Source organism: Erythrolamprus reginae, chromosome 2 (genome assembly GCF_031021105.1).
Source record: "Erythrolamprus reginae isolate rEryReg1 chromosome 2, rEryReg1.hap1, whole genome shotgun sequence".
Taxonomy (NCBI): domain Eukaryota; kingdom Metazoa; phylum Chordata; class Lepidosauria; order Squamata; family Dipsadidae; genus Erythrolamprus; species Erythrolamprus reginae.
The window spans coordinates 88,146,680-88,172,666 of record NC_091951.1 but is presented as its reverse complement, the minus strand read 5'-3'; the positions used below and the strand labels follow the sequence as shown (position 1 = coordinate 88,172,666).

The following is a 25,987-nucleotide window of genomic DNA, read 5'->3' as shown; positions in this document are numbered from 1 at the left end:
GGGATGCACAAGTGAAATTTTGGCTATTTTTTTCCTTATGTGCATGCATGGAAGCAAAAAACCTATATCACCAAAATCTCAGACGAATATCCCCTTACAAGATTTCAGTATGTTTTTGCTTCCTGCGCATGCGCAGAAGCAAAAACATGCTGGGACAAGAGAACTGAAGCTGCTTGCACAGTGTGCCAGTAGCAGCACTAATGGCAATCCGCTCCTGGACCATGTGACTCTGGTACACTGCCACCATTATCATAGAAACATGGAAGATTGATGGCAGAAAAAGACCTCATGGTCCATCTAGTCTGCCCTTCCTGTATTTTATTTTAGGATGGATAGGTTTATCCCAGGCATATTTAAATTCAGTTATTGTTGATTTTCCAACCACGTCTGCTGGAAGTTTGTTCCAAGCATCTACTACTCTTTCAGTAAAATAATATTTTCTCACATTGCTTCTGATCTTTCCCCCAACTAACCTCAGACTGTGTCCCCTTGTTCTTGTGTTCACTTTCCTATTAAAAACACTTCCCTCCTGAACCTTATTTAACCCTTTGACATATTTAAATGTTTCGATCATGTCCCCCCTTTTCCTTCTGTCCTCCAGACTATACAGATTGAGTTCATTAAGTCTTTCCTGATAAGTTTTATGCTTAAGATCCCCCACCAATTTTGTAGCCCATCTTTGGACCGGTTCAAAAGATATCAGTATCTTTTTGTAGGTGAGGTCTCCAGAACTGAACACAGTATTCCAAATGTGGTTTCACCAGCACTCTGTATAGCAGGATCACAATCTCCCTCTTCCTGCTTGTTCATCATCAATGAGTCAGTTGCAAAATATCTGAATTTCGATCACATGAAAGCACAGGTGCCATGTGAAATGTGAAGATGTTAAGTGTTAATTGTGTTAAGATGTTAAGTGTTAACAGATGTTAAGTGTGAAAAATTGTCACTGGCCACTTTTTTCAGGGCCGTGGTAACTTCAAACGGTCACTAAACGAAGTCGAGGATTCCCCAGCAAAGTGCAAATACAATTATTATTATTTTTTCTCTTTGAGGCATTTCTGGTCACAATTCAAAATGTTGGTTATGACCTGTAAAGCCCTACATGGCATCGGACCAGAATACCTCCGGAACCGTCTTCTGCTGCACGAATCTCAGTGGCCGATTAGGTCCCAGAGTTGGCCTTCTATGGGTCCCATCAACTAAACAATGTCGTCTGGTGGGGCACAGGCGAAGAGCCTTCTCTGTGGCATCTCCGGTCCTCTGGAACCAACACCCCCCCCCCGGAGATCAGAACTACCCACACCCTCCTTGCCTTTCGTAAGTTTTTGAAAACTCACATTTGCCGCCAGGCATGAGGAAATTGACACCTCCCCTAACTACTGCTTTATGTATGGTTTGATTGGGTTGTGTGATTATTTTATTAATAAGGGTTTTTAAATTGTGTTTTTAAATATTGGATTTGTACCTTGTTATTATTGTTGTGAGCCACCCCGAGTTCTCGGAGAGGGGCGGCATGCAAATCTAATAAATTATATTATTAATATTATTATTATTATTATTATTACTACTATTACTACTACTATTATTATTACTACTACTATTATTATTACTACTACTGCAATTATTATTATTACAACTACTACTATTATTATTACAACTACTGTACTACTACTACTATTATTATTATTATTATTATTATTATTATTATTATTTGGGATACACGTCAGAATTGATCCCTGGATCGCTAGCAATCAGGATCGAGAAATGATTTGTTAACCGCTGCCCCGAGTCTTCGGAGAGGGGCGGCATACAAATCTAATTAATAATAATAATAATAATAATAATAATAATAATAATAATAATAATAATAACCGAACGTTCGGAATGTCTCCAGGTTCTATTCGTCACATTCTCTGCCGCTAAACGCGCATAACGCGCCTCCCGGTTTCCCACGACGAGCAAAACGGAGCAGCCGACACCTTTTTTTAGGTGCGAGCCGCCGGTTTTCAGGTCCCCCTCCCTCTGGCTGAGAGGCGTTAACCTTTGCTCGGGGACGGGCTGTCTCTACCCAATCGAGGGCCGCCTTATTTGCGGCCTATGATGGGAAAGCTCGGAGCAGCCGCGAGTGGATAGGTGGTGGATTTCTTTCTTTTTTTTTTCACTCTCGGACTTCCTGTCATGCTTTCTCTTGCTCGGGAGTTGCATCATTTTTAGCCGGTCGCGGGCTGCAAGCTGCTGGGCCTAAAAGCAGGCGATCGGTGTCTTTACTGGGGGAAGCCGAAAGAGAGGAGTGGGCGTGGGCGGGGAAAAGGGGCGGCGGCGGCGGATTTCTTTTATTTCGTGTCGTCTGTTATTAGGAAAACCCTTTGTCGAAAGAAAGGTAGGTGGGAAACTGCCGAGGATCGATCGTATTCCGGGGCGCTGCCTCCGGAATTTGTAGCTAAATTCGAACGCTCCTTTCATACAGTTTTAAAGAAAAGCTGAGATGTCATTCCTTCTTGAGAAATCCAATATAGGAATCATCTTCTGCTGATATTAAATCGACTCCCGATTCTACGATCGTGGGGATGGAAAATAGTGGGAATTAAATTCTGACGCATCAGATCGGGCAAAAGTAGCGCAGGGGTCGATGCCTACATCCGATTCGGATTTAACAAAAGTTGGGAGGGACCTTGCAGGTCATCTAGTCCAGTGTTTCCCAACCTTGGCCACTTGAAGATATTTGGACTTCAACTCCCAGAATTCCCCAGCCAGCGAATGCTGGCTGGGGAATTCTGGGAGTTGAAGTTCAGATATCTTGAAGTGGCCAAGGTTGGGAAACACTGATCTAGTCCAACCCTCCCAGCTCATCCACGCCCATACCCAAAATGTCAAGTGAAATATTCCATTGAAACACATACAAGATAATTACCTCTGACCTTTATTTTGTACTGCATTGTATTGTATTGATGTTTATTACATTCAAAAGATGTGCCCTGTGGTTTCTGAAAACTGTTGTGTCAGTGCAGTGTTTCAGTTGGTAGAAATGGGCCAAAAATAAATTACTCTGGCATATGCATGGAGTTTGATATTTTAGCAGCCTCCATAGCCCGGTCATTGTTACATTGCTTTCCTTGCTACAGGTGCAGTTCTTTACTGCGGCAAGAACTGTGAATCACTTTAGAGCTGTGCCTGTGTGTTTAGTATTTCTGCTTCCTCCTCCCCCCCCAGGAAAACCTTTCACTAAGCAACGTAAGAATATTTGAGCCAATAATGAAGGAGAAGAATATCTGCATCATGTTTGCTCTGTTATGCAGCGCTAAAGCCATTGCAAATGTGCAAGTGTGTGTTGGCATTGCCAAATGATTGCATCTGTTTAGTCTTTCTCCTGCTTTTAGTTAAATAAAACAGGAAATTTCCATTGCTGGTTTATGATAGTTTGGCACTCATCTTGAACCCTGGGTTTATTTGTTTTCTAAGAAGTTGGAATATGAAGTCAGCCTTTGGCTTTTGCTTCCAATTTCTGGCAAGTGACAGGCTTGGAATTCTAGTTTGTATTACATTTTTTAAAAGTGTTTAAGATTTCCTGGTTTTATTTAGTACTAAAATGTGCAGCTGATGCCTGCACTTTTAGTTAGGGGAGGGGTTGTCATGTAGAAGTGGATGGACCTAGCTAATTTTCAGCATGTGCTGTCATGTTAAAAAAAAGTGGTGAACAGCTTGAGCATTTATTTGGTGGAAAACCTATGGCAGTAATCTATCTGAACATGTTGGTGCTAAATGGTGGCAAATAATTTTAGCATCTAGCAACACATGAGGATGGATTCCTAGAGCTTCATAGAATCATTAAATGGGCATAGCATTGCGCATAGATTGTGTTCCTAGACAAGCTAAGTTGGAGTGACATGCAGCATGTTGCATGGAATGGTGCATATTTACAATGAATAATGCTGGCTTTGCATTACAGTACCTGCAAAAAGATTACCAGAGAGTCCTTGTAACATGCAACACAACATTGTTGTCTTAAGTACTCGTGCTTTTTTGCTTATAATATTTAATCAGAAAGCTATTAGCGGCTAGCTGTATGTTAGCTCATTTTTCCCACTTTTAGGAATTGCAGTCCTAAACATTAAGAAGAAAGATAATTGAGCAAACAGTTAATAATTAATTCCATATATAGTAGGACTTATTTCTGATTAGATATGTTATGTGATGCAGTAGTTTTAAGAATAGGTCTGAATTGTCAATTTACTTGACATGCAGAAATTATATAGAGATATTTTAACTTTTTTGACTATTGCTTTCTTTTGGGTAGGAAAAGGATGATTCAGCAAGTGTCAGAGAACATAAACTTTCCAGAGGAAGAAGAGAAAATACTGCAGATTTGGAACACACTTAATTGCTTTCAAGAATGTCTCAAGCAGTCAAAAAACAGACCTAGGTAAGACAGTACATTCCTAGGATTTGCATAATTCTTATAATCAAACCGCAGTTATTCAGAGATCTTTTCTTTTGAAACTTGATATTTGAATTGGTGTGCTATAACACATATATTTTTGGTTTTCAAATTAAAACCAAAAACCTCAGTAATAAAAAGCAGATTAAAATGTGAAAGATGATGTCCTTTTAAATTTTATGCATTTTTTTTTTTGCTTCCTAGGTTTACCTTCTATGATGGTCCTCCATTTGCCACAGGGCTTCCGCATTATGGCCACATACTTGCAGGAACCATTAAAGACATAGTAACTAGATTTGCTCATCAGAGTGGGTTTCATGTTGATAGAAGATTTGGCTGGGATTGCCATGGTTTGCCTGTGGTATGTTTAACATCTTTGCTTCTATATATTATTGTTTTGGTTATCAGCTGTCAACCTATTCAAGCTTTTCAACTACACTGATAGAGATCATTGATCTGAGTAGTTTTCATCACAGAAAAGGGTGACTTAATTACTTTGATGTCAGTTTAATTTATAAAAATTGCAAAGGCAATCCAATAAACTTGAGCCAGTTTAGTCAGAGTTAGATTATTCGTTCAAATAATAATTTTGTAGGTTGAAAAAAAACAAATCTTTTTAAGGGCTTCTTTGGAATTTATTTACAATTAGTACTTTAATCTGTTTTTTTGAAAAGTAACCTCTGAAGATTAGCCGCATCCAATGCTTCAGAATTGGGTTTTTATGACTTTGTGGAGTTCTTGGTGCTCTCTGAGAATTTTGCTTACAGACATTTAATTACCAGATTGGGTAACGTTTTTTCATTGCTTTTGGGATCTTAATATTCCTTTACATTATCCTTCTACCCAGTATGCCTAGGTGTTACTATCCATGCCTGAAACCTTACCAAGTTTCTGCTTATATTTAGGGGTATCTGTAAGGAATTTAAGGAATGTTCATCGGAATCCATTCCGCCCATCATTTGTATTCTTGTGACTGGTCAGTGTTGGATGAAACCATGGAACTTATTCAAATAATTTGTATATATTCAGATAATTTTATATACATACACACACACACACACACACACACATAATACCCACCCACCTACCAAAAAAGTTGTACATATATCATACAATTATGTAAATACAGTGGTACCTTGTCTTACGAATGCCTCTTTTAAAGAACTTTTCGCAATATGAACCCGGTGTTTAAGATTTTTTTGCCTCCTCATCGGAAATATTTTCACCTTACGAACCCAAGCCGCCGCCGCTGCTGGGATGCCCCGCCTCCAGACTTCTGTTGCCAGCCGAAGCGCTGGGATTCACCTGAGCCTCATTTTGCTGGGAATCCCCACCTCCGGACTTCTGTTGTGAGACGAAGCATCCATTCTTGCGCTGCTGGGATTCCCCTGAGGCTCCCCTCGCTGGGATTCCCTTCATTTTTGCCGACACTGCTTTGAATTCCATCGAGGGAAGGCTCAGGGAAATCCCAGCAGCGCTAGAACGGGGGCTTTGGCTGGCAACGGAAGTCCGGAGGTGGGGTTTCTCAGCGAGGGGAGCCTCAGGGAAATCCCAGCAGTGCAAGAACGGGCGCTTCGGCTGGCAATGGAAGTCCGGAGGCGGGGATTCTCAGTGGCGCAATGCAAAAGGGGTGAGTTTTGGGATTGCACACATTATTCGTTTTTACATTGATTCCTATAGGAAACATTGTTTCATCTTACGGACTTTTCTACTTACGAACCTTGACATGGAAAGAATTAAGTTTGTAAGATGAGCTGTACTATATCGAGGTGACACAAAGGTGGTTTGCTGACAAGCTCCACAGACAGTCTTCACTTAACAACAATTGAAACTGGAATTTCTGTTGCTAAGCAATAAGGTCATAAATGGCAATGTCACATGGCTGCCCTTAGTAGCAGCAATCCCAGTAGTCCCTATTGTTGTCATTAAGTAAGGCTCGTGGGACCTCCTTGCAACTTTCTGCCAACTTCCAACAACAAATAGAATAGAATAGAATAGAATTTTATTGGCCAAGTGTGATTGGACACACAAAGAATTTGTCTTGGTGCATATGCTCTCAGGATACATAAAATAAAAAGATGCAAGATAAATGATGGGGAAGTTGACTTCGGGCCTGGATATTTGCCTATATTCAAGTCTGCCTATTTTGGATATTATCTGCCCATTTAATGTATACCGAAGAATATCTGATGAGAAGGTACCCAGAAGCGAGCTCTCTTTGTAGAATAATTTCGCCTCTCATTTTGAAACCTTGTAAATACCTAACTGTTCTGAAAGACCTCTAAGATTAGTGGAATGACTGCTGATTAAGATGTTGAAATTCGTATTTGGATTGGTGTACCATTGTATCTATGGTACTAGATTAGGCTTGTTAGTGTTAATAGTATGTTGTGTTTATATTTATATGTTGTTCACTAGAGGCAATTTTAAAATTAATTAGATTGAAGTAATATAAATATCTTTGTTAATGCATGAAGAAAAACATTAATTTAATTTAATAATCTAAAAACCATAAACCTAAAAACCCATTTCAGGACATTGTTATAATATATTTGGTATTAGAGTGTAAAGATAATTTTTAAAGGACTTTGGATTGGAAAATCAAATGCTATTGATTTTGTAGTTATTTCAGCTTTGTAGAACTTTCTGAACTTAAGTTTAGTCTTTTACAAAAGCTATGTGCCAGATGGCCTGCATATATATAGCTTTTTTTGCAAAAAGTAAATTGTTTATACTTACCAAGTTTTACTGTCTGTTGGACATCTCTCTCTCTCTCCACTCTCCCTCCCTCTATTAATTCTGTCGGTGTCTATCTGTCTATCTGATTATTCTGTTTTTCATTCAAAAAATCATGCTTTTGAATTCCTTAGGAGTATGAAATTGACAAAGCACTAGGTATCAAAGGACCTGAAGATGTTGCAAAAATGGGGATTGCAGAATATAATCGCAACTGTCGAGGAATTGTGATGAGATATGCTCAGGAATGGAGAGTAAGTGAGAAAAAAATGTTGTTTATAGTGTTTATTGCAGATTTGTTTCAATTTATCCTATTTTAGATGTTTATTAGCTGATTCAAAAAACATGGCTTAAGATAGATGGATTGTTAATGTTGAATAGCAGATTGATTGATTACTTCTGTAGTCTTCTCTGCTTTCAAAAGTGGTTAACTGTAAGTTGCTAAATTTTAAACATTATGCAGGTTAAACATTATGCAAGAACAAAAACCTTGAGATCTGATTGTTGGATATTAATTATTATGGCATCAGAATGCTGTTTGTAATAGTTTAACTGGATAAGCGCATTGGGCACCGTTCTGTTCCTATGTCAAGAATTATGCTGCAATATAGCATGATTCTGTAAACACTGCATACTGTATGAATTTATTCTTTAGCATTTCAAGACAAAGTTGTTCCTGAAAATATTTTTATTTTACCAGGGAAGAAATTAGGTCTCCCCCTTTTTCTTTAACAGAAAAATAATAATAATAATAATGAAGCATACATGCTATGTCCAAGCTATGTTGAGCTGTGATGTACATTGTATTTAATGTCTTTTCAGACCAGTGTTACAAGACTAGGGAGGTGGATTGATTTTGACAATGATTATAAAACTCTTTATCCAGAATTCATGGAGACTGTCTGGTAGGTATTTTTTAACTTCTTGAATGGTTTATGTTGTATTTATGTGCCTTTTAAAGCCAAATTCCTCCATCAGCAATGTTCTGGGGTTAGTTGCTTGATGATTATTCCTTTAAGGGGGAATAGTATTAGCAGAAGCATCCAATTCAAAGTATTGTTGGTCATTACCTATAAAACCTTATATGGCATAGCCTCAGGCTACTTTGCCCCATTATATCAGTCTGTCCCACTCTTTCAGGCAGGAAAGGCATGCCTCAGGCAGTCTCAGAATTCAGACTGAAGAGGACCTCATTTGCCACTGCCCTGCTTTGTAGAACATCTTGCCCTCAGATGTGACGAAAGCCCCAAATCTTTTGGCCTTCTGTAAAGGGGTCAAAATGTGGCTGTGTAGCCTTGCATGGGAGACACAGGGACACACACAGCCATGGGGCTGTTTGGGCCCATGAGGCCCTCCCCTTTCCTGAATTAATAACTCAGTCTTCTCTTCCTGGATATAACCACCTCTTGCAACTTTATAATGTTGTTTTACCTTTTAAAATCAAATCAGTTATTCAATTTTCAATGTTTTATTGTATCGATTAAATTGTACACCTCCCAGAGCCTCTCTGTGAGGGAGGCGGCCGGCTAAGAAGTTTAATATATAAACAAACAAACAAACAAACAAACAAACAAACAAACAAACAAACAGATTACTTGTAAAATAGCCTATTACATCTGTCCATCCATTACTCTGGGGAGGGGGGAAATTTTGACCCCATCAGAGTGGGTCTGCAACTTGGGAGTCCTAGATCTGCAGCTGAGACTAGAACATCATGTCTCGACTGTGGCTAGGAGGACTTTTGCACAGGTTCACCTGCTGCACCTGTTGCAGCCCTATTTGGATACGGAGTCTCTTCTCACAGTCTCTCATGCCCTCATTACCTTGAGGCTTGATTACCGCAATGCACTCTACATGGGGCTACCTTTGAAGAGTGTTTGAAGCAGGTTATCCAGAATGCAACTGTGCGAGCAGTCATGGGTGTACTTAGATAAACCCATGTAACACCATCACTTCGTGAGCTGCACTGGCTTCTGATTGGTCTCCGAATGCAATTCAAGGTGTTGGTTATTACATATAAAATCCTACAGGGCTTAGGACCAGATTACTTGCGGTACTGTCTTCTGCCTCACATGGTCCAGCGACCGACCAGAGTACACAGGGTTGGCTTTCTCCAGGTCCCGTCAGCCAAACAATGTTGTCTGTCAGTGCTGCAGGGAAGGGCCTTCTCTGTGGTGGCTCCGGTCCTCTGGAACCAACTGCCCCCAGAGATTCACATGGCCCACACCCTCATGGCCTTTAGAAAGGCCTTAAAAACATGTTTTTGCTGCTAGGTCTGGGGCTGTTGAGCATTATTCCCTTCTCCGGCCAGTAGCTATGAATGAATGATGTATGAATGTTTATACTGGGATTTTAAACTGTATTTTTATTATTGTATCTTTCATTAAATTTATTTATTTATTTATTTATTAGATTTGTATGCCCCCCCTGTCTGCAGACTCGGGTGGCTAATAAATGCCAACCTGAGTCTATTTGGAGAAGGGCGGCCTATACATTTAATTTAAAAAAACAATAACAATGAAACAAGTAAGAAATAAATGCCAAACCTCCAAAAATGCTGCCAAAACCACTGCAGGGATAGGCAGAAATATCTATATTTTGTGTGTGTGTGCGCACGCATGTGTATTTGAGTCTGTTGATTCCTGCTGCCTACCTGGACAATTCTCTTTTTAGTAAAATATTGGAAATGGTTTGCCTTTGCTTCATTCCTAGGGCAGTGTCTGGCCCAAACTTTCTTGGGCCTAAGATAGAACTAGAGGTTACAATTTCCTAATTTCTAGCCTGGTGCTTTAACTACCCTAAGCTGGTTCACAAATCTCTGTCTTTGTCATAGTTACACAAAACTCAGCTGGCTTTGCAAATCTCATTTTATTCTGGTATTGTTATAAGTATTTTATTCTGGTATTGTTATAAGTGAGCTCAAATGTTAAAATACAGTAATTGAAAAAAGTTGCTGTGTAATTTCATATTCTTGTACTTGGAGGAAATTCTACAAGAGGGGCTAGCTGATTTAAATTCATGCGTTGCTAATGATTCAGCCTGTGAGTGTCCTATTATATTTGGCCTTTATTTTCACTCAAGTAGCTATTTGTTCTTTGGAAAAGGGACATAAAATTACCTTCATATTTCAAAAATGTATAATGGACTATGTTGATTATATTGCTTGAATGGTAATTTACTACTTCAAAGTGTGATTAACAAAATTTAAAACAGGTGAATGTGCTTTTAGGGAGCAGCATTTTAAATTCAAATAGTATTAAACAGTAGGAGGCTTGGAGACTACTGGCTACTAACAGGCATGGAAAAGGGATTTAATTTCTCCAGCTATGGTCCTAAGGGGAAAAAAATCCCAATCAACCAGAATTTGAGTTTGGAGGATCTCTATTTTTGGGAACATTACAAGAGGGGAAAAAACAGTCAAATTACCTTTTTATGGTTGCAGGCATCATTGTTATCAGCTCTGTTAAATAAAATATGAATAATAATTGCAAAGAAATATTTAATGCTTATTAAAAGTGGTTTATGCAGATTTTTCCATCATTTCTATGAGGGCCAGCAATAAAAACCACATTTCCAAACTCACATAATTTTAAACTGGAGGCCTATTAACAATGTGCTCTGCTGCCTTAAATTTGGCCAGGTTATCTTTACCATTAATTCATTCTAGGATGACTATAGAGGAATATGATTTTCTATTTAAGAAGAGCAAGGTAAAAGAAGAAAAAGTAGCAGAAAACACGTTACAAGGGTGAAATGAAAGTTCAGATATGGATAGCAAAGCAATTCTGCAAAGGGATGTGATAGGACTCGTGTTGAGGTATGAACAAAATTGAAATAGGCATGAACTTGACAACACTTCTATCACAAGACTACAGAATTAGCTCAGAAGAGTGAGGAAAGCTTTTACATTTGAAAACAACAATGGCGTTTTTTCTTAAGATAGCAGAACTGACATAAAAATAAAGTCCTTCCTGACAACCATAGAAGTTATGTCATTGTAATACGAGAAATGTTGCTGTGATAGCAGTCGTGCTTTTCTTTAAGGTACCGTACTTTTGTAGTATAAGATGCACCATTTTATCTCCCAAAATAGGGTGAAAATTGGTTGCGTCTTATACACCAAATGTAGCCCCATCCTGCCACTGCCATTCTTTGGTCTCTGCCTGCCAACAATTTACCTCCTTGCAGCAAACAGAGTCTGATTAGCACAAGCCACTGATTATATGCCTCCCAACACTCAGGTGATTGATTGAAGTTGCTGGCATGCCTACCTGTTAAAATGAAAGTGAAATAAAGCTGCAGGGGAGGCAAATTACTTCAGGGAGAGGCAAAGGCTGAAACTGGCTGTTTGTCTTTTGCTGCAAGGAGGTAAGTCAATAACCATAAATATCTATAGAAAGTTCAAAGTATTAGACTTATTTTTTAAAGACTACTTTATTATTGTTCTAGACAACTTAACAAAATGAAGAAGATTTTAAAATAAATGCTTGATCTGAAGAGACCAAGTGCTATTATATCTTTTTTTAAATAGCAGAGAATACTTCCAGAAAGCCACATCAATTTTAAAGACCTCTAAAAGTATCATCTGAAATGCCCTGTTTTAGTATTAAGTACAGTGATACCTCGTCTTACAAACCCCTCTTCATACAAACTTTTCGAGATACAAACCTGGGGTTTAAGATTTTTTTGCCTCTTCTTCCAAACTATTTTCACCTTACAAACCCAAGCCGCTGGTATGCCCCGCCTCCGGACTTCTGTTGCCAGCGAAGTGCCCATTTTTGTGCTGCTGGGATTCCCCTGAGGCTCCTCTTCATGGGAAACACCACCTCCGGACTTCCGTGTTTTTGCGATGCTGCAGAATGCCAGCAACGGGTGCTTCGCTGGCAACGGAAGTCCGGAGGTGGGGTTTCCCAGCGAGGGGAGCCTCAGTGAAATCGCAGCATCACAAAAACATGGAAGTCGGGAGGTGGGGGTTCGAGGACTTCCGTGTTTTTGTGATGCTGCAATTTCAATACACTGAAAGGCTACTCTGGCAGCCCAGAAATGCCCAAGATGGCCGGGATTAAAGGGGGAATGGCAAGAAACTGGCTGGGCCTTCATGCCACTCTCAAATTTCCTGAGAAATTTTTCCGGGGTCGGGTTCTTAAGTAGAAAATGGTTCTTAAGAAGAGGCAAAAAAATCTTGAACACCCAGTTCTTATCTAGAAAACTTCTTAAGTAGACGCGTTCTTAAGTAGAGGTACCACTGTATACACTTCTCTGAAGATACTGAATTGAAAGATGCAGTTTTAAGCAAATCTTCACATTAAACCTGTTGAGAAAGAAACTTTTTCATGGAAGAGATTATGAATTTGCCTTCTATATGTTCTCTATTATTTGTTTTAAGCTGACAGGTCTCGTTCTACTTTTGAATATTTCAATTACGTTGTTTTTGTAGGTGGGTTTTCAAACAGCTATATGACAAAGGATTGGTATACCGAGGAGTTAAAGTTATGCCCTTCTCAACTGCATGCAATACACCCCTTTCCAACTTTGAATCTCACCAGAATTATAAGGTATAGTGCTTTATATCTTGGATGGAACTATATGGTGGCACATATAAGTTTGAAAATATAGTATTAAATAGTTTTGTAAGGATGGAGAATATATTCATTCCTGTTTAACAGACTTGTGAAAGCATTACAAGTGATAACTGACTGTCATTATTTGAAAGTACTTCAACATACCACCTTCTTTAGACTTTTGATGTCTAGGCTTAAGAGAGCTAACGTAGATAAACAATGAGGGCTGTCCTTCTGATGGGTAAGCAATAGCGAAGAAGAAAATTTCATCAGTTTAATCTTAGGTAAGCTGTGGTTTTAGATTCTAAACCAGGGTCTGCCAATTGTGTGCTGACCTAAAGACTGTTTCAAACTATTAAAGTTAAAGCTATTCATTTGATACAAAGCTTTTATATTTTCGCAAATTCTGAATTCCGGTTTCTTTATAATTTGCTTTTATTTGTTTTGTTCATTATGTCAAATATGTTGGTGTTTTATTGTGATTTTGAGAACCTTTAATTAAATTAAATGTATTGTAGATAGTAGATCCTTGGAACAAACTTCCAGCAGACATGGTAGATAAATCCACAGTAACTGAATTTAAACATGCCTGGGATAAACATATATCCATCCTAAGATAAAATACAGAAAATAGTATAAGGGCAGACTAGATGGATCATGAGGTCTTTTTCTGCCCTCAGTCTTCTATGTTTCTATGTTTCTATTGCTTATAGCCTTGTGTGTGAGAACCATTGTGCCTGTGGCAACTGCCATTGTGACTGATTTTTTAAAAAAGATAATGGAATGGGAATACATTTATGGCATACTCAAACCAATTTGCCAATGTTTAGCTACATCGTTATTTAAAACAATGCCTCGGGGTGCCTTGCCAGACTTAGACATCTTATTAGAGAACATTATTAAAGTGCTGCAGTCCAATGATTTGTTTTGAAGTACTGTATACCTATTCATTTATGAAGAAAGAAAGATAAATATAAGGTTTGTTATAAATATAACAAACAAAACAGGTGCTAGGAAACCAGCTTTACAACTGTGGTTATGAGAAGCTATTGTCATGACAGCCATTTTGTAAATATCTGCTTTTCTTCACATGGAAGTTGTCTGCAAATATTCATAATATGCATATCTGGAACTTCAAGGACTGATTGTAAGCATCACTCATTCAGTTCTGTCATCACTTCAAATAGTCACTGAACAAGCGGTCAATAAGTAAGGACTGCGTACAGACCAACATTTGTTTAATATAATATTTCCTGTGACCTGTTCTTATATGCCTCAATTGCTTCAACTGAATATCTTAAGCATTTTTTCCCAATTAATTCTGGGAGGGAAAAAGAAATCTTTTATTTGCTTAAAAAAGATTTTCAATATCTCTTTCTGACATACCCATCTCCAGCCTCTGGAAGGCTTTTCTTATAATAACTGGAGAACAGACTGAGTATAGCTAATTCAGCAAGTCCTTGGAAGGAAAGAAAAAGAGAAGAAATGGCTCACCTGGCTGCTGCCAGGTTTTTGTTCCGTGAAATAACAAAATGAGTTATTCAACAAGCTTGTGATGTCTTTGACCTTCCCAAAATGAGTTATCCAATGCCTTCTCAGGGCTTTTTTCTTCTTCTCAAAATAGCTTTTGTGTACAATGTGTACAAATGACTATTGTTTTATTTTGACACACAGTGTTCTTGAAAACGTGGAAGGGGTCATGCAAAGAAAAAAATAATGTAGCTCAGAGATATTGCTACAAAAGTGGCATTTATTGCGCAGTTTGCCCAACAGATGCCCAACTATACTTGGTTTTTCTTAATCAAGGTGGCTGGCAGCTTATAGCATTGCTGAGAAGTGCGTGTAATTGGAAAACGTATAACAACCAGAAAAGTGTATTGGCATCTTGGTTGTTGATTTTGCTTTGAGCTCATAGAAGTCTCTTCTGGTGGGAGGCAGAGGTCAAGCCCTGGACCCCCCCATCTGTGGGGTGCCTCTGGGCTCGGTCCTCTCTCCTCTACTATTTAACGTCTACATGAAACCACTGGGTGGGATAATCCAATGGCATGGGGTGAGGTTTAAGCAATATGCTGATGAAACACAGCTATGTATCTCCATCCCATGTCAATTCAGTGAAGCAGTGGATGTGATATGTGGTGAGGAAAGAGTCTGGATGGGAGTCAACAGGCTCAAACTTAACCCCGAAAAGACCGAGTGGCTGTGGATACTGCCTCCAAAGTGTCAACTGTCCTTTCTTGACTCTGGGGGGTGAGACATTAACCCCCTCAGAATGGGTTAACAATTTGGGCGTCCTCCTAGACTCACAGGTAAGATTGGATCAACACCTGACAGCTGTAGCCAGGGGGACCTTTGCACAGATTCGACTAGTGCACCAATTGCGACCCTATTTGGATTGAGAGGCTCCTCTCATGGTCACTCATGCCCTTATCACCTCACGGCTGGATTACTGCAATGCGCTCTACATGGGCCTACCCTTGAAGATTATTCAGAGAATACAGTTAGTCCAGAATGCAGCTGCACGAGCTGTGGTGGACGTGCCCAGATCAACCCCCATTTTACCAATTTTGCCCGAGCTGCACTGCCTTCCCATCTGTCTTCGATCACAATTCAATATGTTGGTTATTACCTTTAAAGATCTACACGGCTCAGGGACAGAGTATCTTTGAGACAGCGTTCTACCATATACCTCCCAGCGACCAGTTAGATCCCACAGGGTTGGTCTTCTTTGGGTCCCATCAGCTTAATAGTGTTGGCTGGCAGTCCACACAGGAGAGCCTTCTTTCTTGTTGCCCCGACTCTCCGGAATCAATTATTTATTTTATTTATTTATTATTTATTATTTGGATTTGTATGCCGCCCCTCTCCGAAGACTCGGGGCGGCTCACAGCAATTACCTCCTGATATCCACTGTCCTCACCTTATTGGCCTTCCGGAAAGCCGTAAAGACCTGGGACCATTAACTGGGGGGGGGGGGGAGGCGCTGCTAGCGAGGTCGGCCCCTTGAATGTATGGATGGCTGTAACTATTTTAAATTGTACTGTTTTTTTATATTGATCCATATTTTGCTGTGAGCCACCTAGGGAGTTGGGCAGCATAGGAATAGAAATAATACATACCTACATACATACATACATGCATACATACATACATACAATACATACATAAATCGATCGATCTTCAACTCTGCCACGAATAGCTTAAGTTTCCAATAAAAGTTACTCAAAGTTAACATATGGAGAGCTAATTTAGAAGTAGCTAAACTAGGAGGAGATGTGAGTTCTTGTCCTGCATGGGCATAAAAGCCACCTGAGTGACTTTGGGGCTAGTCACTCTCTCATCTCAACTCACACCACAAGGCTGTTGTGGGGAAAATAGGAGGAAGCAGCAGTAATAGGTACATTCACTGCCTTGAGTTAGTTATAAAAATCAAGACGAAATAAAAAATATATATATCCAGAATCAGGAACAATGAGCGAGATGGCAAAATTCAAATGAGAAAAGACTTCTTCATTTTTTAAAAAAGTGTAGAAGAAGGAATTTTGGCAACAGCTGCTGCTGTGCCTACTTTTCAAAAACCATTTCAAATGCAGAAGTTGAAGCCATGATGTAGCTTGCTTGCCCTTCCCTTAATGTCATGTGTCAATATGATGCTTATCCTTTGTTTGGTAAATGGCTTGTTGCAACCAAATGCATTTGTCTTAGGTTTTTTTTTAATTATTAAACTTATTTGCTGTCTATTTTACAGTCCAAGGTGACTCTGAGCAGGCGGCTTGATAACTGTAGCTTGCAAACATGAGAAAAGTCACAACTGCTTAAAGGAGTTCCAGACAAGTGATAGATTTACATTTTGCATGCAACGAAACATTTTTGCCTTTGTAAAGTCCCAGTGCTTATATTTTGGCCACAATTAAGATCTGATATAAATGACAGAGATGCTGGACAAATTCGGATTTTTGCCAAATGTTTTCTTTCCTCTGCCAATTGGCAGATTTTAGTTTTAAAATTTTGAACTGTTGTGTGATTAAACACGTTAAATTCTCTTTTAGGAGAAACATACCCTTGATTTCTTTGCATTACATTAGATCAAGGAGAACAGAAAATACACGCAGTTTGTAAAAGGAGAACATTGTTGCTTTTGTAATGAATTTATTCTCTTATTTAAACATACATTCATATGCCCCTTACTTTGAAACACTTGAGTCAAGTTATAATAAAAGAAAGAAATACAAATATATAAATAACTAACATATATCTATAAGAAAATCTATATCTATAATAACAAAAATCTTCCAGCAGATGTGGTAGATAAATCCACAGTAACTGAATTTAAACATGCCTGGGATGAACATATATCCATCCTAAGATAAAATACAGGAAATAGTATAAGGGCAGACTAGATGGACCATGAGGTCTTTTTCTGCCGTCAGACTTCTATGTTTCTATGTTTCTAAATCTATAAGAAAGCCCAGCTACAGAAGTTTGCAAATTTCTGGAAGACATGTTATTCTCACTAATTTTATGGTTAGAAAATTGGGAAGGAGTATCTCTTAATTATTTTGTTGATCTATTACGGGATTTATGAGATAAAGAACCTGGTGGATTTGCAACTCAGGTTGGGAATTTAAAAATAAAAATAAAATGCATGAAAGAAATGTATTAGAAAACATAGTAGACCCTCAAAGCAAATGTTTATGGCTTTATTAGATCTTGGTATATGGCGTCTATATTCATTTTAAAGTGCTTCTATTCTTTTTTTTTGACATTTTAGGATTTCAGAAAAATTTTCCAAACCTCATTTCTATTTGCTAGGAACTCTGCAATAGAAGGAATTATTTACCTATCATGTTTCCCCCAAAATAAGACCCTGCTATATATTTTTTTGAACCCTGAAATAAGTGCTTGGCCTTATGTTTGGGAGATCTTATTATTTTGGGGTGCGTGGAACAAGATGGGGCTCCTCTTGCTGTCTTACCTGATTTCTTTCTCTCTAATCCTAACCAGAGGAAATGGTGGGGATCGGCTGCTCATGTGTTTAAATATTTTCTAGGAGGATCAGATTTTGATTAAGGATTAAACACAACGATTGTTTGTACAATATATTTTAGATACATAGGATTTTAAAACTGCATTAAGTTTTAAATCTTGGGTTTATGCTGTAGATTGGGTTTAAATCAATGCAAACCTCTGTGCCTGTAACTTAAATTATTATTTTTGCTTCCAATTTGAAAAGTCTGTCAATATTTAGATAATTAACATAGATGGTTTTATTTTACTACAGAGCAGTCGGTTTAATGAACTTTTCCAAACTGTTTGCCTTCGATGTGATTCATGAATAGTCATAAACAGTGCTTGGTTGTAACAATATTATCTTTTGATTATTTTTGTGAGTGCAAAATAACTATTTTTTTTCTGTTTGACTTCATCCTTCCCAAATTTTTATATTAAAGGATGTTCAAGATCCCTCTGTTATTGTCACCTTTCCATTGGAAGATGATGAAAGTATCTCTCTTGTTGCTTGGACAACAACTCCATGGACTCTGCCTAGCAATTTAGCCCTGTGTGTTAATCCAGATTTGAAGTATGTGAAAGTGAAAGGTAAGTGTAAAAAAGGAGATGGCATATAATTATTGTTTTTGTCTAGTACAGTATATGCAAATGATATATTGATTTGAAAAAATATCCTACTTAGTTCAGTGGATGTTGCTTATCAAATAAGAGAGCGTAAGATTCTAAATACTGTATTAAGGACAATAACTGAATAATGCAGTCATGTGGAATTTTGAAATAACTTGCACTTAAAATCCACAAGATAGTTGTTTCAAGTTTGAAATGGACTGTTCCAACCTCAACCAGCACTCAGATGCTATGCTGATTATTCTAGAAGTGTTTTAGAATTTTTATGGAATATAATTTTTTATTGGCCAAGTGTGATTGGACATACAAGTCCTCGAAGAGGAGCGGCATACAAATCTAATAAATAATAATAATAATAATTTGTCTTTGGTGCACATGCTCTCAGTGTACATAAAAGAAAATATAAGTTCATCAAGATAAGTTCATCAAGAATCATAAGGTACAACACTTAATGATAGTCTGGGTAGAAATAAGCAATCAAATCATATTAAGAAACAATCAATATAAGGATAGAAGCATCAAAGTGACAGTCATACAGTCCTTAGTGGGAGGAGATGGGTGATGGGAACGATTAATAGTAGTGCAGACTTAGTAAATAGTTCGACAGTGTTCAGGGAATTATTTGTTTAGCAGACTGATGGTGTTCGAGAAAAAACCGTTCTTGTGCCTAGTTGTTCTGGTGTGCAGTGTTGTTTTGCGGGTAAGAGTTCAAACAGTTTGTGTTCAGGATGTGAGGCGTTTATAACTCCTCTTTTTGACTCTTGCAGTATATAGATTCTCAGTGGAAGGCAAGTTGGTAGCAATTGTTTTTTTCTGCAGTTCTAATTATCTTCTGAAGTCTTTGTGTTTATTTATTTATTTATTTATTTATTCATTCATTCATTCATTCATTCATTCGATTTTTATGCCGCCCTTCTCCTTAGACTCAGGGCGGCTTACAACATGTTAGCAATAGCACTTTTTAACAGAGCTAGGATATTGCCTCCACAATCCGGGTCCTCATTTTACCCACCTCGGAAGGATGGAAGGCTGAGTCAATCTTGAGCCGGTGATGAGATTTGAACCGCTGACCTTCAGATCGACAAGTCAGCTTCAGTGGCCTGCAGTACAGCACTCTACTTGCTGCGCCACTCCGGCTCCCTGCAGAACCAAACCAGACAGTTATAGAGATACAGATGACAGATTCAATAATTCCTCTGTAGAAAACTAGAAATGGCCCTCTTTCTAATTTGATTCAAGTATTTCAAGGTTAAAATATTGTTGTATTGAGCTTGGAACAACTGGAATAATTATAGTGCTGAAACTGAATCTTAAAATTCTTTTTTTTCAGACCAAAATACTGGGAAAAAATTCATATTGATGGAAGCTAGATTGGCATCTCTCTACAAATCTGAAAGTGAATATGAAGTACTTGACAGGCAAGTCAATAGATTATTGTGTGCTTTTAAAATCATGTAATTTATAAACAATTGCTATGGAAAAGGCAAAAAGCTTTTCGTGCTGCTGCTCTGTAGATTGACATATGAAAGTGCATATATGTTCTGTTTTCTCAAGGGGTTTTGATACTCAGAACTGAGAATGGCATTAAATTGGAAGTTTTATCTGTGGCAAAGTGCTGGCTTCACTTGATGTATCTTCTATCAATCATGTTAAAATGTTGACTTTTCTTTTGGAAATGAGATAGGAACTGTAGTGTCTGCAGCAGCAAATGAACTTAGTTTTGTGGAGCCCTGATGCTTGCTCTTACAAATGGATTGAATTTCAGCATGTGACTATCTCTGTCATTTTGAACTATCTCCTTCCCCCTTCCCCATTAGATGCTGCTGAATAGGGCTGAAGGATTTACAATTTTTATTCTATCTCCAATAATTCTTTCGTGGATCTATCTTGCTCTCTTTGGACCAACATTTCTTTTAATGAAGGAGTCTTAGATACTATCTACCAAACCAAAACGAAGCTCCTCCTGCTTATAAGAATAACAGCAGCATTATAACAACTTCTGTAACTGTTTATAAAGAATAAGAGCAGTCCCTCACATGTTAAAGCTAAGAAATACACCCCCCTCAGAACAAACAGTAACAACTTTGTGAATAGTTTTTTATAGCATGAAACTGATTCATGATGTTCATTTGCTTTTCTTGATAATAGTTTTCTCTGATATTTATAAGACAAAATTGGAATACATGTATAGTCTAATATTTAAAAAGAGGAAAAAGAATTAAAAACACTCTGCATCAAACAGACCTCTGGGTTTCCTCTTTGTTCTTTTTTTGTGTATTTTTGTTTTGTGTTGTTTTCCTGTTATAATGTTTTTTAGCACTTGTTAACTATTCAGTTAGGGGAATTATACCGAGAACATATCAATTCTCCGAGTCCTCGGAGAAGGGCGGCATAGAAGTCTAATAAATAATAATAATAATAATAATAATAATAATAATTTAATAACCAAATAAGCAAATGTTTAAAACACTAAAAAAATGATATTATAATATAAAACACACACGCAACATATAACAAGTGCTCAGTGATTAGTGCCTGCCACCCGACAACATTCATACCCCTCCACCAAAGTGGGGGCATATTTTATATATACCATTTTAACTCAAGAGCAATATATCTATTTACCTATTATAAAGTGATTCCAATTTATTCCTTGTAGCTTGGTCTTGAATTCTACTGACCTTGTCCCATCGTCCCATCAGTTCCCGCAGATCAGTTTCATTGGCCGAATTCATCCTCTTCATAATCTCAAATTGAATATGATCCACTATATACTGAACTATTAAGTTGTCTTTTGCAAGTGCCGAGTTCATATTTAATTGTTTGGATTTCACAAATATCTAAATCTGAGCTAAAGAACAGTTATTTTACTTTAAAGCATGTACTTGTTTTTATTAAGAAACTATATAGGTTAATTTTTCCATGAGCTTTCAGGAATTCTTCTAGAATTTTAGGAGCCAATAAGTATTCTGTGTGTTGCTACTTCAGTAATTAGATATTAATATTATTAAACAAGTGTATCAAGATATATACATGTATATATGTGCATATATAAATGTTTATTTTATTGTAATTTTTATTATCTGATGATTTTGATGTTCTTTTTGCAGAAAAGTATTTATAAATAATGGAAAGACTTACAAGTTGTAAATGATAACTAGTTTGACTTACTGTGTTTCAGGTTTCCTGGTGTTACACTAAAAGGGAAGAAATACAAGCCTCTTTTCAATTACTTTATAAAGGTAAAATACTTTAATGGTTTATAATTTCCTATGTCTAATAACATAGCTAAATATCTAGAAGAGTCCATATTGGGGGAAAAGCTATAATTACATTTGCAGCAAAGAAGGCAGAGATGGGAAAAATCAGGATCTTAACATTCTGTAATGTTTTTACCTTTTCCATATTGTTATTTTCTGCATTTTGAAAATTTCCATATTTTTCTTTCAGTGCAAAGAAAATGGTGCCTTTTCTGTAGTGACTGACAACTATGTGAAGGAAGAAGAAGGTACAGGAGTTGTACATCAAGCTCCTTACTTTGGTGCTGTAAGTTTAGAATTGCTGATGACTTTATTGTAGGTCTCCTGATTCTTCCTTATGAGATTCAGAATTTCTAACCTGTACTATCCAACTCTTTTCTTTCTTATACTGATACTGTACAAAAAGTATCCATATTTATTTTACCTCTATAGATACAGTGTTCCCTAGCTTTTTGCGGGGGATGCATTCCGAGACCGCCCGTGAAAGTTGAATTTCCACGAAGTAGAGATGCGGAAGTAAATACATTATTTTTGGCTATGAACAGTATCACAAGCCTTCCCTTAACTCTTTAAACCCCTAAATTGCAATTTTTCATTCCCTTAGCAACCATTCAGATTATTACTCACCATGTTTATTTATTAAAGTTTATTAAAAAAAATATTTATTAAAGGCAGACGAAAGTTTGGCGATGACATATGACGTCATCGGGTGGGAAAAACCGTGCACAGAATAGTGTAGAATGAGGCTGTTGTTCTGACATGTATTTTCAATTATAATGGTCAGGTGCATGGGACATCTTGAAGGGATGTTGCTTATTCTCTTGATATATAGAGAGATACGTTAAGTTAGCATATCTAGTTTTATCACTGGATATTTTGCTTCTTAAATAGTGCTGGGAACTGAGGTCAGCTTTGTTATTAATCCATTCCAGAATATAGGAAGCTGAACATTGCAATTGATATTAAACGTCAGAATTGTTTAATGTATTTTTGGAATGACTGATGTAATTTTACACATTAAGGTAAAACCAAATCATAAAATGTTTCAGTGTGTTATGTTCAAACAGTTGTAGCTTTATTGTGATAAGTTACTGATATATCCAAGTCACTAGTTTATACTGTACCCCAAAAAGCAATAAATGTGCATGTTGGATCAGTTTTTGGAATGATTAAATATTAAATATATAGAACAGAATTTTCACAAAAAAAGTATTTTGATTGTACAAAAGCATTTCATAATGTAAAGAAAATATTATCCATGATAGTATTGGATAATTTCTGTACTATAAAAGTCTATCTCAAAAGCCAAAACAAAAAATCTCAGTTATTTTGTACTTCTTTTCTCTTATAGGATGATTACAGGGTTTGCATGGATTTTAAAATTATTCGAAAGGATTCAGTGCCTGTTTGTCCCGTTGATGCTTCAGGATGTTTCACAGCAGAAGTGACAGACTTCTCTGGACAGTACGTCAAGGTTAGTGGTCTTGAATAAACTAGGAATTTTGCTTGATAATCTGTGCTATATCCATTCTGTGTTTTTATATTTAGGTTCCATATCCTGGTTCCAATCTAATGACCAGGCCTTTGAGTCTCTTGAACTTGAGACAAACTAGCAGATCTCTCCGCTATGCAAAATAGCATTATAAATTACCCTTTTAAATTCACTGAATGTGCACATAATATTTCTTTTTGGTCTACTGGGGTGTTTAAATTCATTCGCAGTGATGATGTTGATTTTATTCAACCTAAAACAGACCATTATGTATGAACCCAAGCACTTTATGAGAAAACAACTGGGTGAGATACAGTGCAGCTTACCTATATTCAAGAACTTTAAATCAGCTTTAAAGTGTCTTTTTCTCAGAATTTGATTTTTTAAAATACAGTACTACTTTTCAGTGTCTCAGATATATTGTCTATTACAATAGAAACGGCGATCAATTTACAAATTACTTTCTTCCGTGAGATATTTTGGCGTAACGTTAAACTTGACAATTTGTTTTGTTAGGACGCTGATAAAAATATAATCAAAATGCTAAAGGAAAAAGGAAGATTGGTCCATATCAGCACTTTTAAGCACAGCTATCCTTTCTGCTGGAGGTAAGAAGTTTTAGGGCAACATGAGTTTATTTTTTAAAAAAATAACTTTTATTTACGTATATATAATGAGACAATAACGACAAACAGTACATTTACATAAAATACAGAAAACAGAAAAAACAAGCAAGAGATATATTTCTTCTCTTCTCCTGTAGTAGAGACTGTTGACAGCGTCCTCTCTTTATTTATTTTTTAATTCTTGGCGGTGTTAAGACCAGTGGTTTGAGTTGTATGTTGTTATAGTTGAATTCTTATGTCGTAAGTTCTTATCAAATAAACAAAACAAAAACTATATTGACTATTTAAAAAGATTGTTCTTTAAATTGTTTCTTTATCTCGTAGCACTATAAAGGGGTGTTCTTTTATTTAACCAAATGTAAAATTCTTCCCATATTTTGGTAGTACAGTATTTCGTTTTTTCTTTTTCTTTTAGTTCCATTGTTAGTTTTTCTGCTTCAGCACAATCTAACATTTTTACTGGATCCGTGTCCCTCTTGGCTGGTTTCGGCCAGTCGAGGGGTGACACGGAGCTGGGTCCAGGAGATTGTCAACGCCTCCTTGGGGGGGGGGTCCTTTCCGCCACTTTATAAGGAGGCGGTTGTGCGCCCCCTCCTCAAGAAGCCTTCCCTGGACCCAGCCGTGCTTAATAACTACCGTCCAGTCTCCAACCTTCCCTTCATGGGGAAGGTTGTCGAGAAGGTGGTGGCACTTCAACTCCAGCGGTCCTTGGATGAAGCCGATTATCTAGGTCCTCAGCAGTCTGGATTCAGGCCCGGCTACAGCACGGAAACTGCTTTGGTCGCGTTGATGGATGATCTCTGGCGGGCCCGGGACAGGGGCTTGTCCTCTGTCCTGGTGCTCCTTGACCTCTCAGCGGCTTTCGATACCATCGACCATGGTATCCTTCTGCGCCGGCTGGAGGGGTTGGGAGTGGGAGGCACTGTTCTTCAGTGGTTCTCCTCCTACCTCTCCGGCCGGTCGCAGTCGGTGTTAGTGGGGGGTCAGAGGTCGACCCCGAGGTTTCTCCCTTGTGGGGTGCCTCAGGGGTCGGTCCTCTCCCCCCTGCTATTTAATATCTACATGAAACCGCTGGGTGAGATCATCCAAGGGCATGGGGTGAGGTATCATCAATATGCCGATGATACCCAGTTGTACATCTCCACCCCATGTCCAGTCAACGAAGCAGTGGAAGTGATGTGCCGGTGCCTGGAGGCTGTTGGGGCCTGGATGGGTGTCAACAAACTCAAACTCAACCCAGACAAGACGGAGTGGCTGTGGGTCTTGCCTCCCAAGGACAATTCTATCTGTCCGTCCATTACCCTGGGGGGGGAATTATTGACCCCCTCAGAGAGGGTCCGCAACTTGGGCGTCCTCCTCGATCCACAGCTCACATTAGAAAAACACCTTTCAGCTGTGGCGAGGGGGGCGTTTGCCCAGGTTCGCCTGGTGCGCCAGTTGCGGCCCTATTTGGACCGGGAGTCATTGCTCACAGTCACTCATGCCCTCATCACCTCGAGGCTCGACTACTGTAACGCTCTCTACATGGGGCTACCTTTGAAAAGTGTTCGGAAACTTCAGATCGTGCAGAATGCAGCTGCGAGAGCAATTATGGGCTTCTCCAAGTATGCCCATATCACTCCAACACTCCGCAGTCTGCATTGGCTGCCGATCAGTTTCCGGTCACAATTCAAAGTGTTGGTTATGACCTATAAAGCCCTTCATGGCACCGGACCAGAATATCTTCGGGACCGCCTCCTGCCGCACGAATCCCAGCGACCGGTTAGGTCCCACAGAGTTGGCCTTCTCCGGGTCCCGTCGACTAAACAATGTCGTCTGGCGGGACCCAGGGGAAGAGCCTTCTCTGTGGGGGCCCCGACCCTCTGGAACCAGCTCCCCCCTGAGATTAGGATTGCCCCCACCCTCCCTGCGTTTCGTAAACTCCTTAAGACCCACCTTTGCCGTCAGGCATGGGGGAACTAAAACACCTCCCCCTTGCCCATGTTGTTTTGTTGATTGATTGACTGTGTGCCTGTTTTTTATATATACTGTTTTTTATGAGATTATTAATTTCAATTGGAACTGGATGGGTGGGCATTGGATTTGGTATTGTGTACTGTACTGTTTTTTATTATTGTTGTGAGCCGCCCCGAGTTTGCGGAGAGGGGCGGCATATAAATCCAATAAACCTAAACCTAAACCTAAACATTTTTTTAATTAAATTCCGTTCATTTGGCATGTTTTCATTCTTCCAAAATTGTGCG

The 25,987-nt window shown here is 38.4% G+C and overlaps 1 protein-coding gene and 1 non-coding gene across 3 annotated transcripts in view; both read left to right on the top strand.

Moving 5' to 3' along the window:
- The first annotated feature begins 2,090 nt into the window (after positions 1–2,090).
- IARS1 (isoleucyl-tRNA synthetase 1) overlaps positions 2,091–25,987 on the top strand; it is a 104,148-nt gene continuing 80,251 nt past the window's right edge. Inside the window, exons 1-12 of one of the 2 annotated variants that reach the window (XM_070738605.1) lie at positions 2,091–2,380; positions 4,295–4,420; positions 4,640–4,796; positions 7,306–7,425; positions 7,994–8,076; positions 12,609–12,726; positions 18,180–18,327; positions 19,697–19,784; positions 21,548–21,608; positions 21,817–21,912; positions 22,978–23,100; positions 23,635–23,726. In XM_070738605.1, the coding sequence (XP_070594706.1) occupies positions 4,302–4,420; positions 4,640–4,796; positions 7,306–7,425; positions 7,994–8,076; positions 12,609–12,726; positions 18,180–18,327; positions 19,697–19,784; positions 21,548–21,608; positions 21,817–21,912; positions 22,978–23,100; positions 23,635–23,726 (1,205 nt within the window). In that variant the 5' untranslated portion in view covers positions 2,091–2,380; positions 4,295–4,301. The remainder of the gene's footprint in view (positions 2,381–4,294; positions 4,421–4,639; positions 4,797–7,305; positions 7,426–7,993; positions 8,077–12,608; positions 12,727–18,179; positions 18,328–19,696; positions 19,785–21,547; positions 21,609–21,816; positions 21,913–22,977; positions 23,101–23,634; positions 23,727–25,987) is intronic. The other variant, XM_070738606.1, reaches the window with a different exon arrangement.
- Positions 2,973–3,107, top strand: LOC139163293 (small nucleolar RNA SNORA84). The gene has a single exon (XR_011558455.1). It is a non-coding gene; the product is annotated as a small nucleolar RNA SNORA84 (small nucleolar RNA).